Here is an 18,714-nt window from a genome sequence, read left to right as displayed (position 1 = left end):
AACGTGTCAGGACTTGTTTGGCCTCCCTCCACTCTAGTTGCCGGCCCGTCGCTTTGAGTTGACACCAGGGAACTATCTCACGAATTCACCTTCCTCCCTTCATCGGGTTGTGGCCCCCTTGAAGTTGGTGCATCTACATATGGGTGTCCTTGGCTTGTGATCTTTGGGTCAACATCGTCACATACTCCCCATCTGTCGGGGTCTCCTTTGTTTCTACTGTGATGTCCGGCTGGCTTCCACTCGAGGCAGCCACAACTTCCTTTGAGCTTCTTGTTGACGTCTTTGTTGTCGCAATCTCCTCCTCCTGATCTCTTGCATCAACCTCTGGATGTCTACTCGCTGATGGCGGTGCCGCCAGTGGTATTGTAACAAGCAAAACTTTGAAGGGGCCATCCTATCTTTGTTTCTGTTGCATTCTATCTCATCGTATCACATTCTGTTCTGCGAGATCTGAGAATCACCGTCCTGACGTAGATTCACGATAATCCCTTCAAGGGCGACTTCAAGAGCAATTAAATGTTCTTAGATGATGTACTAGCACTGCATATTTGATGTAGTCATCAGTTCTCCCGATCAACCACAATTACCGCAAGCAAACAATAACGAGGAATGCTTAGCTATGCTACTATTGGACTTGTTCTGCTATTCTTCCCAAGCCTGGCTAGAAAGATTGATGGGAACATAAATATGCTGATTCGGACCTTTCATTATTAAATTAATTCATGAGAAAAAAAGTAAGGATATTCCATTTTGACAAAAGACCCATACCCAAGTTCCATAGCTTTGTGGCCGCTCTCCCGATCATTCTTTTGCACTCCTAAAGTAAAGTTGTGCCTTCCCTTTTGGGTCGGTTGTGGGAGAGGAGGGATTCAAACCCCCGATACCATGGTTCGTAGCCACATGCTATAATCCTCTGAGCTACAGGCCCCACCTTTTCTCCACTGGATCTCTCTCAGGAGTCCCCTTTTAGCTCTGCTTTCCTTGGGTTAAGAAGATGTGAAAGTGATTTTACCTCTATAAAAATGGTGCCCTCCGAGGAGCGAAGTGGGAGAAAAGAGATGTCATAATTGGGGTTTTAAATAATTATCATTTTTTATATATGAAAGACCTACTCAAATGCCTTACAACTAGGGGCTCGCAGTGCGCCCTCATCAGGTAGATCTCATTATGTCTAAGCGGTTGTAAGAGCAAATGGCCAAATTGCTAAAATGCAAGCAAGCATCCACTTGACTTTAGGAGCGGAGAGGCGACGACGCGATGAGCGAAGAAGTCCATTTCTGCTTAAACTTTTTGTTACGAAGTAAATATTCCATCATGACAATGGGTTCAAGAAAGCCTGGGTGGATTCAGCGCACCTGATACATTACTGCACAGAATTCACTAGCGACAATGAAAACCTCATCTGGTTATTCCAATGAAACCTCTCCGAGGCAGCATTAGACTGGCTTACCAACCTAACCCCAATTGGAATATATTCCAACATTTGCTGAGTTGGGCGCCAAGTTCATCAAGCAATTCCGCTATGACATGTTGTGTTCCTCCCTTAAAAGTTTTACTTTACTTAATAGAGTCGGTAGGTATACAAAAAACACACAATTTTATATAAAAATAAGGCGCGAGTGAGCGGGCGCACAGCGAAGCAACGAGAAAAAGAAGCCATTTCATTCATGCTGAACCTTACCTATGATGCAAGGTTCTGCAAGAACTTATGTTATGTAAATTCTGAAGGTTTTGTGAAGGAGTGACTTTAGGCGCGATTTTATGAGTGGAGCGAAGAAGTAAAGAATTTGACTACCATGGGAGTTGGGGCACGTCAGCCACTGGGACACAACCTTTGCTAATAATTCTAACTGAGCCAATTTCGTCAACCTTGGCAATTGTTGAGACTTTTCAAAGGTTATGTTTACATAAAGAACGAAGTAAACCTTTGGAACCTTCCATTCACATTCAGATCTTTGTGGATAACTTTGTTACTTCTGCATGAATAACTGGTTCCTTTCATGTGGTTGGCGGCGAATCCGGTGCGCCAGGGACAACGGTTCACAAGGCATAAGCTGTACAATGAATCGACTCAAATATTGGATTTGTAAAAACAAATCCCCTAATCTCTTTTATTTCACAACGTTGGTGGCAAAACTTTAAGATCCTGAACAAAATTTTTACTCCAATCGATCTCAATCCCTCTCCGACAAAAGGAGAATCCTAGGAGCTTTCCTGCTCCAAAAACACAAACATTAGTTAGTGTTTATGTTTACATAAAACATTTTAGAATTCTAATGTATGGTCAAAAGTTATGAGAACAAAAGAGTGAGCAAATCAGAGACGTACCCCCGCATATAATAGGGTATAAAGAGCAGGTTTATGAAACAAAATAAGCCTCAGGACAAGGATTTTAAACACAGCGGTATTGTAAAACGTAAAATATGTAAATAAAGTAAAAAATGAAAAATAAAAAAATAGCAAAAAATATCAAAAAATTAGAAAAATAAAAAACAGTAAATTTTTTATAAGAGTTTAAATTATAAATTTTAAAATCATAATTAAAATAAATTATAAAAGTGAAAATTATAATTAAAATATAATGAGCTAGCAAGTATTGGGTGTGAGGCTTTGCCTCTTGAGAAATCCTAAGCTCAGTACTTGGAGGCTTTGCCGATTGAGAACTTCTCAGCTCAGGCCTTGGAGGCTTCGCCGATTGAGAACTCCTCAGGTCAGGCCCTGGAGGCTTCGTCGATTGAGAACACCTTGACAGCTTTGCAGATTGAGAACACCTCCGTCCAGGGTTGGGTGTGAGGCTTCACAGATTGAGAACACCTCAGGCCTTGAAAGCTTAGCCGATTGAGAAAACCTTAGTGAGGCTTGGCCAGTTAAGAACACCTTAGTGAGGCTTTGCATATTGAGAACACCTAAGTGAGACTTCACCGATTGAGAACACCTTGAGCTCGTTTACGCGGGGTTAAGTTAATCCTTATTTTTACAACCTTATTTAAGCAAAACCTTATAAATAGGATATTTATGAATTGCTCATCCATTATGAATTCTAAAACAAAATAAAGGCAAATCCGTTAACTTTGTACAAAAAAATAGATGATTAAAGTATTGGATGATTATTATTCTCCTAATATATGATGGAATTAATCAGTTTATAAAAAATTAAAATTGATATTTAAATATTAAATATACATTTATTATACCACTTCACAGGATTTAAAATTTAGCGATGACTTTAATATTCATGATACATCATAAGACACATAGTTTGATGTGATTACAAGAATTAACTTGATGAATTTTGCGTTCTTGATCTTTGATGCAACACATATCTTTAAAATAATATTTGTGGCCCTTTAGTATTTTAAAAAGTAATGAGGCACCATCCTAGCATGACTGGGGAATCTCTTTGACATCAACCGTTGGTAGTAAAATAATCATGCTCTGACAATAGTCAGCTTCCACATAGTTTGGCATAAATTTATTGGTTTATGACTTTTCATATTGTATATATATCACGGAGAGATAAATAACTCAAAAGTATCCATGTAAGCTGTTTGAGACATCAATAAATCTCTTATATGTTGAAACAATCTAATGTGTAGCCTATCTAACTTAATATGTAGTAAATGTATACATTATATACAAGGTTAAACTTTGATCAAGCATCAGAGCCATTAAAAACACTGAATCGTATCAACATACTAATTTGATGACTATAAAACAGAATTAGATGACTATAAAGATTAATTTAGACCATAATTAGCATAAAAAAGTTCCCATAAAATAAACATTATTTAATATTATGGATCAGTGCTGGCTTTCCTAGTTCATATGGGTAAACAGAACCATATCTAATATCGGGTAATTCAGTGATTAAGTCCAAGATTATTTGGTATGATAAATCACCCATAGATGGATTACTTTTGAGCATAGGTAGAATAAAATATTTTCCATAAATTTTATAAAATTAAACCTAATTTAAATTATGGATCAGTAATATATTTCCAAAATCAGATGGATAAACATAACCATACATAATATTAGGTGATTCAGTGATACATTTTAAGATTCAACAAATGAATGTTTATTATTTTATTTAGGATTTGAGAAACTTGAATTTTTAAGCTTGCTTAAGGAGCTCCATTATATCTCTTGTAGTTATGCCCAAGTGGCAAAACATATACATAAGGTTATAAATATTATTTAATATGTTACTTTGACAAGGGGAACAACTATCTCACAAAGTATGAATGTGTGCAAATATATGTTTTAGAATGCTACATACCTGATTATAGACAATTCATTTTTTAACACACCCAAACGGATTACTGATATGTTTTTGTAGTATTCTGAACATATAGTTATGAGGTAATAAACAATATTTCAGAGCTCAATCCGATATATCAATTCAAGAAAGTTTGCTCTGTAATAAATCAATATGACAAAAATAGCAACTAGGGACTAGTGATGGATGACGAAAAACGTTTTAATTTAATAAGAAGGTAGATATGGATATGAGGAGAGACATTGGGATGAGAATGTGCTGATAAATGGGTAAATGAATAAATGGATAGAATTATTAAAAATGTAGGTTTAAAGCTCTAAGAAATGTATATGTCATAATAATGTTGTATAAGTTCATGGTATTTAGTGGGGAACCCAATAACTAGGTTAGTACATAGAGATATGATATAAATGGGTGTCAAATGTACCATCAATATGTGGTAAAAGTATTTTTAAAACATAAATAGAATTTTCACAAATTCTTAGATAGGTAATGCTAATTATTGAAGAAGTCTATTTTCTTGAATCATATTCATATTTTATGGATTTTTGGTACTTTTTATAATCTTTGACAGAATATTTTACAGAAAATAAATGTTCAATTATTTTCTATATTATGACATCAAATTGGAAATAGAACAATTGAATATTTTCATTGGCAATGAGGAATTATTTTGATCCACAACAGATTGATAAACTCAAATATAGGGTTAAAATTAGCTCATTATAGATTATGGGTTTAATCACTAAGAATTTTAGTCTGATACTAAATAATTATATATAGTAGATGAGGATGGGCTGTCTCTACAGAAACATATCTTAGAGATTCAATGATTTGTAGATAGTGATCCGTAGAATGAGGTGGAATATAATAGGGTACGATGACAGGCGTGGTACTAATTATTTACTGAAGACATGGTAATATTAGAAGAATAATTAGACAGGATGACATAAATAGAATGAATGGAAATCAGGATGTAAGATAGGTGAGGATATAAGGGGAGGATTCCAGGTGTACACAATGAGTATAAATAAAAGGTGAAAGAATTAGTATTTTATGGTTCTGTGCCATCAATGAATGGTAGAGTTATGGGGGTAATTGTGATAATGTTGAAGATGACTGATGGTGATGATGTATGATGATAGATTGGAACGGATGTAGGGAGTGATGATACACAATATTAACTGGTTAATATGGCATTATTTGCATATTTCTTCGCACTAAATTGGTTATCTACGCGTCTTATCCAATTTAAGAGAGATGTTTTGAATTTGTCAAAATTGTATTTTGAGGGATTTTTATAACAGATGATGAAAGAAAATAATTTTTTGAGTCGTATTATGATTTTTCCTGAATTTTTTGACATTTTGTTTATAAAGATATATTTTTCTAAGTCAGAATATAAATTTATTTATATTTTGGGATTTATATTTAATTTTATATAAACTATTGATGATATTTTGGATTCATTAAACGGGGACCAGCCGGTGATTACAATTAATGATTGATGACAACCAATCATTAAGCCTCATCAATGGTTGGTGTTAGCTAATCATTAAAAGTAAACTGTTATGGCAATAATGGCATTTAATGCAAACTACTCTCTTTCCTGTTTTTTAAATTTTAGGATGTTGTGGTCCAATAGGCAAAGGAGTCTTTTTTTACATTAAATACGTATGTTGATCTAGGAGCTTTGATCTAAAATATGCATCATTTTAATATTAGATATTTGTTTGACCAGTCCACTATTGTGGCCCTGTCAATGTACCGTGAGACATCTGGTTCCAAGTGTCCACATGGCATGTGTGTATAGTTCAGGGACGCGGACGGGATGATTTTTTCATCCCGAGACAAAAAAATCATCCCGTCCGAGGATACAGACAAATTTTGAGACAAAAATTCATCCCGGGGACCACCAAACGGGACGGTTTTTGTCCCCTGGGACAAAAAAATCCTCCGTCCCGAGGTCTCGGACAATGGACAGATGGATGTGAATGAAAAACCTCCGGATTCACATCCGACGCTGTAGATCTCACCACATGTCCTCGCTATGACAATTTGCATCAAGCTCCCTGTATTTTTTCGCGCGTGCAAACTGACGCCATTCAGAATTAATTATACATATGTCCATTTGCATTCTCTCTCCGCCATATTTCCCTTAAAAAACTAACAAGAATCTATATTAATATATTAAAAATATAAAATGGTTTTTTTTGTCCGGGACAAATTTTGGGATGAAAATTCATCCCGGGAGGACTGGGCGGCACAAAAAACCATCCCGGTATGATTGGACGGGACAGTTTTTTTATCGTTGGAAGAAAAACCGTCCCCTCCTTCGTCTCTGAACTTACTCTAGATGCTGGACGGGACAAAATTTGTCCTGTCCCGTCCATCGTCCACCTCAGGGACGATCCGGAACTATATGTGTGTGTCCTCCTGTCATTTATTTTAAAATAAGTGCACGGACATGGCGCACGCTCATGTATCATCACGTCAGACACATCTCCTTTTTAATTTATAATATAATAGTATGTATCATTATCTCTATTTTTTGTCATTTTCTTACATTGACACGTGAGGCAACAAGAGCCGTTGATCGAGGGTGACAAGGGGCAATTCAAGCTAATGATTGCCTATAGTGCCATGATGAGACGAAACCCTAGAAAATGACATGACGGTGCTAACGTGGATGACAGAGAGAAATCTTTGGATTAAATCAATTGCTACAAATTGTCCAAATTTAGGGTTTTTTAATTTATACCAATTGAGCTGAGATATTGAGGGTACCATCATTTCTCTGTCCTCTATCACTCCTTATGGATTGAATCTATAAGTTTAGTCCCCTCCGATATTTGTAAAAAACTTATTTAAGCACAATTCTACCTAGAGATATAGATCGAAAGAAACTGAAGTTTTCAAGGTCCATTATGAGCAGTGTAGGTGTCTTGAGTACTTGGAAAAGGTCAACAAAGAATTGTGGACACTAATCAGCATCTGGGAGGGACCTTGATCCTGATAGGACAGAGGGATCTAAGATTAGCCTCTTGCCTTACATTGACAATTCACCAACACATCCACTTAGGTAGATCATATCCATTTCATCGCCACTATCCACTGTCACCCATCATCATCTACCACCTACGTCAGATATCAAATTCCACCTATGTCATATATCCTCGCAGTCATGATCATCACGTGTTTCACTCTTTACACACCTAAAATAGCCCTAAACCACAAACTTCCTCCACCATATTCCTCACCCTTACATTCCCTACATCCACATCCTTCATCCCTATATCATATTCCATTATCTCCATCGCATCTTGTATCCAAACCGTCCAAGCTATATTAAAACTTAATTTAAATATTAAAAACTTAATTAGATATTTCTTAATATCACTTCTCCATAGTTTTCATCCCAATTTATCATCACCACTTCATGTCTTCCTCCCTCCTACTCTCTTGTTTACACTCGCTTTATTCGTATAAGCACCAATGCAATGGGTTTCCGAGTTAGGAACTACTTGGCCAAGTCAACCCACTCCAGCTAAATAAGGAGAAACACTAAACACTTATCACATGAAAATTCTTGGTGTAAAGAGGACTAGTCACCAATTTTTTCCAGCGACAACAAAACCAAGAAGCAGGCACATTTAATAGAAGACAAACACTCAGCAAAGGAGATGTTATGAAGACATCAGAACCCAAATAGAGAACACAAAGCACCCCATAGCTACATTCGACCCATAAACTGGAATGACACCGACTAGAAACAAAGTAGAAAAGAATGGGGAACTCAAGAATCAATTTCCTCCACAGAGGTGATCCCCAGCAGCTTCTCTTTTATTTCCAAATTCTCACCGCATCTATAATGATGATCTAAATGGTAGGTGCCCATAGGGCATGTTAAACGCAGCTTTGTCAAGTTATTTATCAATCATTTTTTTGAAAAACAAAAAAATGGATAGCTTGATAGATAGAGATATATACATACAAAGATAGCTAGATAGATACATAAATTATCAATAATAAATTTCTTTTACTTACAACATAAATATTCATTTACTTAGGTCATGCCTTGGAGTTTTATGTGCAGCCTTCTAAAATTAGTAGGTGGGCAGGTATTTATGATGCATTACGTTGACAAATGTGGTTCAAAGTTAGAATTACAAGAAGTAGACATCGGATAAAGACGACACGAGAGAGAAAGAAATAGCTGTCTAATGAATTAATTCCACGGGCTCATAAATGGATGCGACTGGCCATCCTATTTTTTTTTCCGGGAGGGTGGAGATTTGGGACAATGGACATGTGATACTATGTTAAGATGGTCTGAACAGTATCTATCATTTAATAAATGATTAATTGGAGGAGTCAATGATGAAAGGATCGATTGTTGGATCTGATGAACCGAAAGGAGATGGATAGTTATCAGAATGGAGAAGTTCTAGACGGTTGACCAGGGTGTAATATCCTGCCACAGTTGAGGCTGTCGGCCGATGTAACTAGCTTCCAACTTGCAATTGATATGTTAACATTTGATGGCGGAGAAAAGAAGCAATCACTTCTTTCTGTGGAGAGCGATGTCAGCATTCCAGCCGACATAATGGAGGTGAAGTCAAATATGCTCGGCAAAGATCAGCGTAGGAAAAGAGGCACGATTTTTTGAATTTTAACGAGTTCAAATAACTGTGTGATCATTTGACTTAAGAGAAATTCAAGGTGAGTCAATCTTTCATTATAAATACGTCTCCCAAACTCTTCTAAATGCCTTGGGAGACTCCCACAGCTCAGTATGAGAGAATGGCCATAGCTCCTCTTGGATAAGGTCAATGTGGAGAAGAGGGTGATCGAGAGGAAGAAGGGGAAGATGGTAAGAAGAGACTGCGGCCTTTCCTCTCGCAAACAGTTAGCTGAACGAGGTCATCTCGCCCATAGGAAAAAAATGGGTTTTCTTTAAAAACAAAGAAAATCGGCCTAGGTGAGTGACGCCGCAGCTGAAAGAATGAAACGTGATCAATGACGTCGCTAGCGTCAATAAACCACTTGCTGATAAATCTAACAGATCTAACAACAAAACTATACTTAATAAATCTTAGCCTGCGGTGATGGGATGGAAAGAGTTACCTATAGCCCTCCATTTGGTCCTTTGATCCCAGGGTGATAACCTTCTAGGCCTTCAGATGCAAAGTGGGTTTAATGATAAGGCCACCGAAAGAGAGAAAACACTAACAAATATGCTTTAAACAAGGTTTCTATCCAATTCGCCGCTGTAATAATTTGACCGACCTTCTTGAACAGATCCAAAAGGGCGATCCACCTCCATCCTACCTCCTGAAGTTCCTTTTGATCCGTGTGCTGAGACAAGGTTTCATTATCAGTCGGACATCTCTCACTCGCTTTCTGTCTCTCTCTCCTCTTTAAATCTCTCTCTATCTTGTTCTCCCCTCTCTAATTGTCTTTCTCTCGTTTTCTCTCTCTATATGTCTCTCTCTCTATCCAGACGCTTGGGCTTCATGGATCTCCCACAATCTTCGTGTCTGCGAATCGATTAATTTTTCTGCAAGGGGCTTCTCTTCCTAACACCATTCATTTATCGCTCCCCTCTTTTTCTTCACGAGTCTCACTCAATTCAGAACTTTGTCCATGCCGACTCTACCTTTCCATTTATGGGTATAAGGAGATCTAGGTTTGGTTCTGAGTAAAGTCTAAGTCCTCATGATTTTCTTGCCGCAATCAGTTCCCAAGTATCTCTCCTCTCCATCCCTCTTCATGAATCAGAGTAATTGGCCTGTCGGCACGTATCTTAAAACTCATCCTCTCTCTCTCTCCCTCTTTTCTCCCGCATCTATCTCCTCTCTTTTTCTCTCCCTCATCGATGTTATCTCTCTCTCTCCCTCTCTCCTCGCTCTCTCTCTCGCTTTCTCTTAATCTATCTATCTATCTCTCTTCCTCCTAGAAAGTAAAGAAAAGAAGGTCACGGAAAGCTTTTTCTCTGGAGTGCACAGACGCAGACTAGGCAAGTTGCCCATGGAAACTGAACTTTCAGCGGGCAGGAAATCTGCTTCTATTCGTCAGGTCTTGGTCATATGAAAACGGAAAACTCTAACCAATGGTTCCTATATTCATTCACTGACTTCGTCGACATCGTGCCCGGCGATTGCTTCCACCTAAAACCTTTCCCAGTACAAGTGGGCGTTATCTCTCCTCCACCACGTCAGCTTGAACAATTTCCCATAATACCCAACGCCGCAAGCTGAAAGCCATTCCTTACCACCAACTATTATCGCTTGATATACAAATCTATGCAGCCCCAGTTTTTGCGAGTCGGCGTATAACTCGGTAGTGTAACCATACATGATCGGTCAACTCAACCCGTGATGAGTTGGACGACTCGGTCAACTCTCCAGCGTCGGCCGAGCGGATCAAGCCACATCTCCGCCAGACTAAACCGAGAGCCATGCTGCTTGCGCACTATAAAATGCACGAATATCTACCTATCTTCAGCCCTCTCTCTTTCTCTGAAACGTCGCCGAGTGAATCTCCCGGGAGAGAAGTTGGGAATAATGATGGCGGCAAGGTGACTGATTGGCCCTCGGCACTTCAAGTCTGGCCTGCTCATAGTGCGGAATTTCAAGGTCTGATTTTGATTCTGTCTTCTTTGCAGTGGCGGCGCCCTTGCTCGGAAGATGGGACTGCGTAAAAAAGAGACGGGCCAGCTCGTCAAGTTTGGTACTCTCTCCCCCTCTCTTTCTCTCTCTATCTCTTCCTCAATCTCGATCTCTCTCTCAGACTTTCTCCTTGTCTTCCTCTCTATCTCCCTCTGTCTTCCTCTCTCAACTCTTCCTCAATCTCTATTTTTCTCTCTGTGTATTTCTCTCTTTATATCTCGTTCTCAATCTTTCTCCCTCTGTCTCTCTGTTTTTCTCTCTATCTCGTCAGTCTCTATTTTTCAATGTGTATTTCTCTCTCTATCTCGTTCTCAATCTTTCTCCCTCCCTCTCTCTTTCTTTTTCTCTCTATCTCTTCCTCAATCTCTCTCTCTCTGTCTTTCTCTCTCTATCCGTCTGTCTCTGTCTGTCTGTCTTTCTCTCTCTATCTGTCTGTCTCTGTCTGTCTGTCTGTCTGTCTGTCTGTCTGTCTGTCTGTCTGTCTGTCTGTCTGTCTGTCTGTCTGTCTCTCTCTCTCTCTCTCTCTCTCTCTCTCTCTCTCTCTCTCTCTCTCTCTCTCTCTCTCTCTCTCTCTCTCTCTCTCTCTCTCTCTCTCTCTCTCTCTCTCTCTCTCTCTCTCTCTCTCTCTCTCTCTCTCTCTCTCTCTCTCTCTCTCTCTCTCTCTCTATCTATCTCTTCCTATTACTCTCCATATCTTCCGCAATCTTTCTATCTATCTCTCTTTATCTATCTATCTCTTCCTTAATCTCTCTTTATCTCTTTCGCAATCTTTCTTTCTTTCTCTCTCTATTTATCTATCTCTTCCTTAATCTCTCTTTATCCCTATCTATTTCTTAATCTCTAACTCTCCCTCAATCTCTCAATCTCTCTCTTTATCTATCTATCTTCTGTCACCATTCATCCGTATATATCTATCATTCTCAATTTATCCATGGAAGAATCCCTCAATCAATCAATAATCTATCCACCTATCTCTCTGTCAATTCATGTAGATATCTGTATATTAAGCGGTGTTTCAATCTATGGGCGCTGTTTTTTTGTCTATTAGTCTATGCATCCCTTGAAATTTAGCAGTATGCCAGACGAGGGTTCCGCGAAATCTCAATATGGAGAAGCTGCAAAGTGGATATCTTTTCCCCGAGGTCTTTAACTTCTCTCTCTCTCTCCTTCTAGCACTCTCTATCTGTCAATTTCAATGTCTTTTTCAATACCCCCCTACTCTAGCATCCTGTTGTCTTGAGGACTCGATCCATTGAACGGAGGATGTTGCTGTCCATGTGATAGATTGCAATTAGGCAGAAGGCGTTCATGCAGAGACATCCAGAGGCCCAGATCATAAGCCTCGGCATCGGGGACACAACTCTGCCCATACCACGCATAGTCTCCTCCGCCATGGCACAAGTAAGAATAAGTCGTCCATCTCTCTCTCTATATATATATCTGTCTGTCTCTCTCTCTGACTCTCTCTATCTCTGTGTCTCTCTATCTCTCTGTCTCTCTGTCTCTCTCTCTCCGACTCTGTCTATCTCTGTGTCTCGCTATCTCTTTGTTTCTCTCTCTATCTCTCTGACTCTCTCTGTCTCTTTATCTCTCTGACTCTCTTTCTTTATATTATTATTTCTCCGACTTTCTCTATCTCTCGGACTTTCTCTATGTCTCTGACTCTCTTTCTGTATCTCTTTATTTCTCTGACTCTCTCTATCTCTCGGACTTTCTCTATCTCTTTATTTCTCTATCTCTCGGACTTTCTCTATCTCTTTATTTCTCTGACTCTCTCTATCTCTTGGACTTTCTCTATCTCTCTGAATCTCTTTCTCTATCTCTTTATTTCTGACTCTCTCTATCTCTCTGGCTCTCTCTATCCCTCTATCTCTCGGTCTCTCTCTCTCTCTGTCTTTCTCTCATTCTCTCTCTCTCTCTCTCTCTCTCTCTCTCTCTCTCTCTCTCTCTCTCTCTCTCTCTCTCTCTCTCTCTCTCTCTCTCTCTCTCTCTCTCTCTTTCCCTCTCTGTCTTTCTCTCCATCTCTCTCTTTCCCTCTCTGTCTTTCTCTCCATCTCTCTCTCTCTCTCATTCTCTCTCTCTCTCTCTCTCTCTCTCTCTCTCTCTCTCTCTCTCTCTCTCTCCATCTCTCTCTCTCTCTCTCTCCATCTCTCTATCTCTCTCTATCTCTCTGGCTCTCTCGATGTATCCGCCTCTCTCTCTCTGTGTCTCTGTCTCTCTGTCCGTCTGTCTCTGTCTCTATTTTTTTTTTGGGAACCGGCGGCAAACCTTTGCCATGTAGCGACGGACGGAAAATCTGCAACACATGTTTTTCGTTGGAAAATGCTTCAAGAAACAGTGATTATGAGATGAGCGGTGGCGTATCTAATTTCTGTATTTCTCTCTGTTTGTGCTCCGTACAGACCAGCCACGAGCTGTCGACCCCAGATGGGTACCGAGGGTACGGCGCAGAGCAAGGGAACATGGTATGCCATGGAGCCATTCCCTCTATCTCTGGATCTCTCTATTCGCATCCATGTATCCAATTTAAGTATCTATTTTGTCTTTATCGAAATATATGTATTCGCCAAATTAGGTATTGTCTATCTATTTAATTATCTACTTATCGATCCATCCATCTATTTCCGTCTGTCTATCTTTCTTTTACTTTAAGCCTATCCCTCTATCGATTTAATTAGTCGCCTATCTAATTATTTATCCAACCTTCAATTATATCTTTCTATCATACACTGAAAAATTCATCTATCTATCAATGTTTTTAGGGTTTGACATACCGGTGTGGTCTTGGTTTTTCGCAAAGACCTTAGCCTTACCTAAAGTTTGGTCGGATTTCAGACCAATCTTGTTCATTCCTCATCGTTTTTCTGGTCCGGCCAGGTTGACTACTCAATGTCAACATCAGAGTAGAAAGTTGATTTTGATGGTTATGTTGACTATCAACATAACCAGCTTTAGAACAGACGGTAATGAGCACCCATTTGCCTCCCATCCCTTCTTTCCACCATCTCCCTCTGTCTCCCTCTGTGGGTCTTTCTCCCTCGACACGTCTCTTTGTTCATGGAGAATGAAGAAATTCTCAATTAAGGAAGAGGCTGTCATGGGTTCTTGAAGCCTGTCTTCAAAGAAGAGATCCTCTTCGTCAAGTGGGTGCCTGCGGACAGTCAAATAAGCCATGCTTACGCTGAGCTCAATAGAAACCTATCCCATGAATTTGATTAATACTTTTTAGGGGACCTACAGCCCTGGTTCGGTCCGGTGTGAACAACCCTCAGTCCTAAATGTCCAACCTATATATATATATATATATCAAGAAATGTAAGAATCTGCAAAACTATCTATATGTCTATCAATCAACCAATATATTCAATTATATGTATATATTTGTATCTATAGGTCTACTTTTGTAACTTCGTACCAAGGTTCAGTTCATCCATATATAATCATCTGCCTTTCTAGTTTTTTGAAATACATTACATTTTCATATATTTATCTAGATAGCTATTCATCTTTATCTATCTATCCATCTATTTGTCATGTTAGCAATAGATTTACTGATCTATCCATTATTTCTATGCATCTAACCCTATCTATCTATCTATACTTCTTATCTAGTTATCTATATATCCCTATATTTATCTATTTTCTAGTTACAAAACTTCTCTCTCCATCTATACACACATCCATATCTCTGCCTACCGATATAACATAAATTATTCTATGAGTATACCAACTCAATTATATCTGTTCTTCAAGCTATTATCAGTTTCTCTCTATTGGGGCAGGCACTGAGAAAGAAGATTACGGAGGTAATTTACAAGGACATGGGAATAAAGCAAACGGAGGTATTTGTGTCAGATGGAGCACAAAGTGACATCTCGCGGATTCAGGTGGGCTTTCTCCATTTCTTCATCTCCTCCCAACGCTTAAACAAGACAACATTCGGATACTTTATCTTAATCTCTATATCTCTCTACCGATAACAGATGATGATGGGCTCCGACGTTACTATAGCCGTGCAAGATCCCACGTTTCCGGTGAGTAAATGGAGGAGAGAGAGATCGAGAACAACGCCTGGTTTTTAAATTTTTAGAGAGATATATACCCAAACCTTTCTTCATCGACGACAAGATTAAGTCTCAGAGAGAAATATTTCTTGACCGCGTATCTGTCCTGTCGCTGTTCCTGGGTATAGAAGGATTATTCTTCATCATTTTTTTCATCATTACCCATCATGGAGCTTGACGAGAAGGGAAAGGAAACGAAATCCCATCCGTCTGAAATCGGAACGGCAACCGGGATGTAACCCATAGTCACGCTTGTGATTTCATCTAGGTTTACGCTTCGTGCAGTTCATCCGACGGAAACCAAACGAAGCTACAGACTCTGCGACGGATAACTGAACGAACTCCTTTCTGTCTCTCGGTTCCAATCAGTAATTTGGGGCTTATAGGGGCGTTCATTTCTTCGTCCCAGGCGTACGTGGACTCGGGAGTGATAATGGGCCAATCGACGAGCTTCACGAAGGAGACGGGAGGATACGGCGGAATAGAGTACATGAGATGCAGCCCGGAGAAGCTCTTCTTTCCTGACCTCTCCACCGCGTGTCGCACCGACGTGATCTTCTTATGCTCTCCGAACAACCCCACCGGCCACGCCGCCTCTCGAAGCCAGTTAGAGCAGCTCGTCAGCTTCGCTAAGCGCAACGGGTCGATCATCGTTTACGATTCTGCGTATTCATCTTTCATCTCGGATAACAGCCCAAAGTCAATATACGAAATCGACGGGGCCAAAGAGGTAATGTTCGCCTGGTCTTTTTTTCCTTTTTGTGTGTTGATGGCCGTTGTTTTGATTGAGTTTGCAGGTGGCTATTGAGGTTTCCTCCTTTAGCAAGTTCGCGGGATTCACTGGGATTCGTCTCGGCTGGACGGTCGTCCCTGAGGAGCTCGTCTTCTCCGATGGGTCCTCTGTGAGGAGTGATTTTGACAGGATCGTATGTACCTGTTTTAATGGCGCCTCCTCTATCGCTCAGTCCGGCGGCATCGCCTGCCTCTCTACTGAGGGGCTCACGGTCGGTTTTTCTTTCTTCTTCTTCAACTACTTTTTCATCATCTTCAGCATCCTCTAGTTCCTCATAATCTCCTTCTCATTCTTCTATTTTTTTATCATCTTCAGCATCCTCTAGTTCCTCATAATCTCCTTCTCATTCTTCCATTTTTTCATCATCTTCAGCATCCTCTAGTTCCTCGTAATCTCCTTCTCATTCTTCCATGTTTTCATCATCAACATCTTCTCATTGACCTATATCATCATCATCGTCATCATCATCTTCTTCTTCTTCTTCTTCTTCTTCTTCTTCTTCTTCTTCTTCTTCTTCTTCTTCTTCTTCTTCTTCTTCTTCTTCTTCTTCTTCTTCTTCTTCTTCTTCTTCTTCTTCTTCTTCTTCTTCTTCTTCTTCTTCTTGTCTTCTTCTTCTTCTTCTTGTCTTCTTCTTCTTCTTCTTCTTCTTGTCTTCTTCTTCTTCTTCTTCTTCTTGTCTTCTTCTTCTTCTTCTTCTTCTTCTTGTCTTCTTCTTCTTCTTCTTCTTCTTCTTCTTGTCTTCTTCTTCTTCTTCTTCTTCTTCTTCTTGTCTTCTTCTTCTTCTTCTTCTTCTTCTTGTCTTCTTCTTCTTCTTCTTCTTCTTCTTCTTGTCTTCTTCTTCTTCTTCTTCTTCTTCTTCTTCTTCTTGTCTTCTTCTTCTTCTTCTTGTCTTCTTCTTCTTCTTCTTCTTCTTCTTCTTGTCTTCTTCTTCTTCTTCTTCTTCTTCTTCTTCTTCTTCTTCTTCTTCTTCTTCGTTATCATCACCATCATCATCACTTAACACATCTTATTCCGCCGAGTTACGAATCTCTATTGACCCAGAAAGGTTTTATTTGCAGGCCATAAACAAGAACATCAGCGTGTACGCGCAGAACGCCATGATGCTGGGGGAAACGTTCGCGGCGGCAGGCCTGAAAGCCTACGGCGGAAGAAACTCACCGTACGTGTGGGTTCATTTCCCCGGCCGAAGGTCGTGGGAGGTGTTCGAGGAGATACTGGAGAAGACGAACATCGTCACAATACCGGGCACAGGGTTCGGCCCCGGCGGCGAGAGCTTCGTCCGAGTCAGCGCCTTCGCCCTGCAGGAGACTGTGCAAGAAGCTTGCCGCCGCCTTCGGCGACACTTTGCTCGGCGGCCTGTGAAAGCTCACAGTAGAGACTGTGGAGTGAAGGAAGAAACGACGGCCCCTAAGTGTACTACGGCTCTCTTCCCCCGAGGTTGAAGACTGCTTCATCCTCTTTCACCTGTTATCTTCTATATTTGCGATTGATTTTGCAGCATAAGCTAAAATCATTTGCTGCTTATCATCTGCATTTTTATTTTGTTATCGTGTAACCCACAAATTAAGCTGATGTTTTTTTTACTGAGAACTTACAGAGAACCTGCAGAACGCAGCGAATAAGATTCATTGGGAATAACGTTCCAGACTTACAGTTAACTCTCTGCTTAATGATTGGAAAAATAGAAAAATAGAGTCCTTTCCTCCCTTTGGCATTTATGCGCTTGAAAGATTTAGGTAGATTTCATTTCACCTATGAAAAAATTATTTTCATTATTGATCAAACTTTAGACGTTAACGAGTACTAAAATGTATAGTACTTAGATGATAATGTTTTCTTTTTTGAAAAAAATCCGAATGTCATACGGCTTTTTATAAACACTGAATAATGTTTGTATGAATATTTAAGAGCATGAGAACTATTTTTAAGTCCTAAAGCCTGACAGGGAAGGATCATAAATTCCTAATTTGAACCAAAATTTTAGGAAAATACCTTGCGTCATTTGAACCAACAAGTCCTCCCTTATGATGAAAGAATAGGTTCTCTGACCGATCAACTTTATCCAAGCAGTCACAATAAAATTTTAAATAAAAAAATTTAAATACCTAAGTTGACTGTTACTATTTATGAATTTATCATATCAATCAATGATTACCTTTCAAAGTATTTAGCAAAGATAAATTTAAATATCTAGTCCACTCGTTAAGGTGTTATAATAGTGGATGACTTTGATATAGCATAGATCCAAGTTTTTGTGATGAGTGTGTGATGATTCTTAATGAATTAGGTGTGGTATATAAAGGATGATGTAATGAGAATATTGAATTAAACAATTATATATTTTATTTACAGCATTAGTTGATTTACTAAGAAACAAATTGAACGGGATGACTTAGGTAAACTTTAAGTTAATTACTGGTGTACAAGAATTTGGCGACCACTTCGCTAAGACATAAGTACTTTTGTGTAAGTGGGATAAATGACATGATGATATGGGTACTGTCATTTTATGGTGGAATCTTATCCCTAGAGAATCCCTCTTAATCTATGTGCCTTTCAATAGCTTATTCCAGCAAAGCCATGATCCTATGGATCTGTAAAATGAACAAAAAATAAAAATTTAGCAAATAAGGTCCTAGCCTCAACCACATTCGCTTCTCTAGAGATTGCACATGTCTTCTTATATATCACACAAATATTTTAAGAAAATATTTATCATGATTCTTAATCCTGAATCCATGGCTTTTCATCGTTACTCCATCTCAGATAAAATGTTTTCTAATATTATGACTTATAATTCATGCCTGTTTAGATTTAAATTTTCACTTATTTAATGTCAAGGTATTTTAAAATGTGGTATCTGAATAAACACTCTAGAGAATTTAATTTGATGTGTATATTGATGCA

The 18,714-nt window shown here is 39.1% G+C and overlaps 1 protein-coding gene and 1 long non-coding RNA gene across 5 annotated transcripts; one reads left to right on the top strand and one right to left on the bottom strand.

The window, feature by feature from the left end:
- Positions 1–8,374: 8,374 nt before the first annotated feature.
- On the bottom strand, positions 8,375–9,927 carry LOC144711277 (uncharacterized). Its single transcript, XR_013583510.1, has 3 exons — positions 9,569–9,927; positions 9,407–9,456; positions 8,375–9,276 (listed from the first exon to the last, which is right to left on the bottom strand). It is a non-coding gene; the product is annotated as an uncharacterized LOC144711277 (long non-coding RNA).
- A 719-nt stretch (positions 9,928–10,646) lies between these two features.
- Positions 10,647–17,408, top strand: AGD2 (Pyridoxal phosphate (PLP)-dependent transferases superfamily protein). 4 transcript variants are annotated; one of them, XM_078585178.1, is made up of 10 exons: positions 10,647–10,859; positions 10,947–11,011; positions 12,022–12,092; positions 12,235–12,351; positions 13,353–13,415; positions 14,733–14,837; positions 14,934–14,984; positions 15,424–15,744; positions 15,812–16,018; positions 16,866–17,408. In XM_078585178.1, exons 1-10 carry the CDS (start codon positions 10,660–10,662, stop codon positions 17,247–17,249), a joined length of 1,584 nt encoding a protein of 527 aa, XP_078441304.1. In that variant the 5' UTR covers positions 10,647–10,659; the 3' UTR covers positions 17,250–17,408. The 4 variants fall into 4 exon arrangements, with proteins under 4 accessions (XP_078441304.1, XP_078441305.1, XP_078441307.1 ...); XM_078585179.1 differs by having other exon boundaries at positions 10,648–10,859; positions 12,025–12,092; XM_078585181.1 differs by having other exon boundaries at positions 10,649–10,859; positions 12,033–12,092.
- The last annotated feature ends 1,306 nt before the right edge of the window (positions 17,409–18,714 follow it).

The sequence above is a fragment of the Wolffia australiana genome, chromosome 13 (genome assembly GCF_029677425.1).
Source record: "Wolffia australiana isolate 7733 chromosome 13, ASM2967742v1".
Classification (NCBI taxonomy): domain Eukaryota; kingdom Viridiplantae; phylum Streptophyta; class Magnoliopsida; order Alismatales; family Araceae; genus Wolffia; species Wolffia australiana.
The sequence above is the reverse complement of the archived record's forward strand: the minus strand, read 5'-3'. Positions and strand labels throughout refer to the sequence as shown.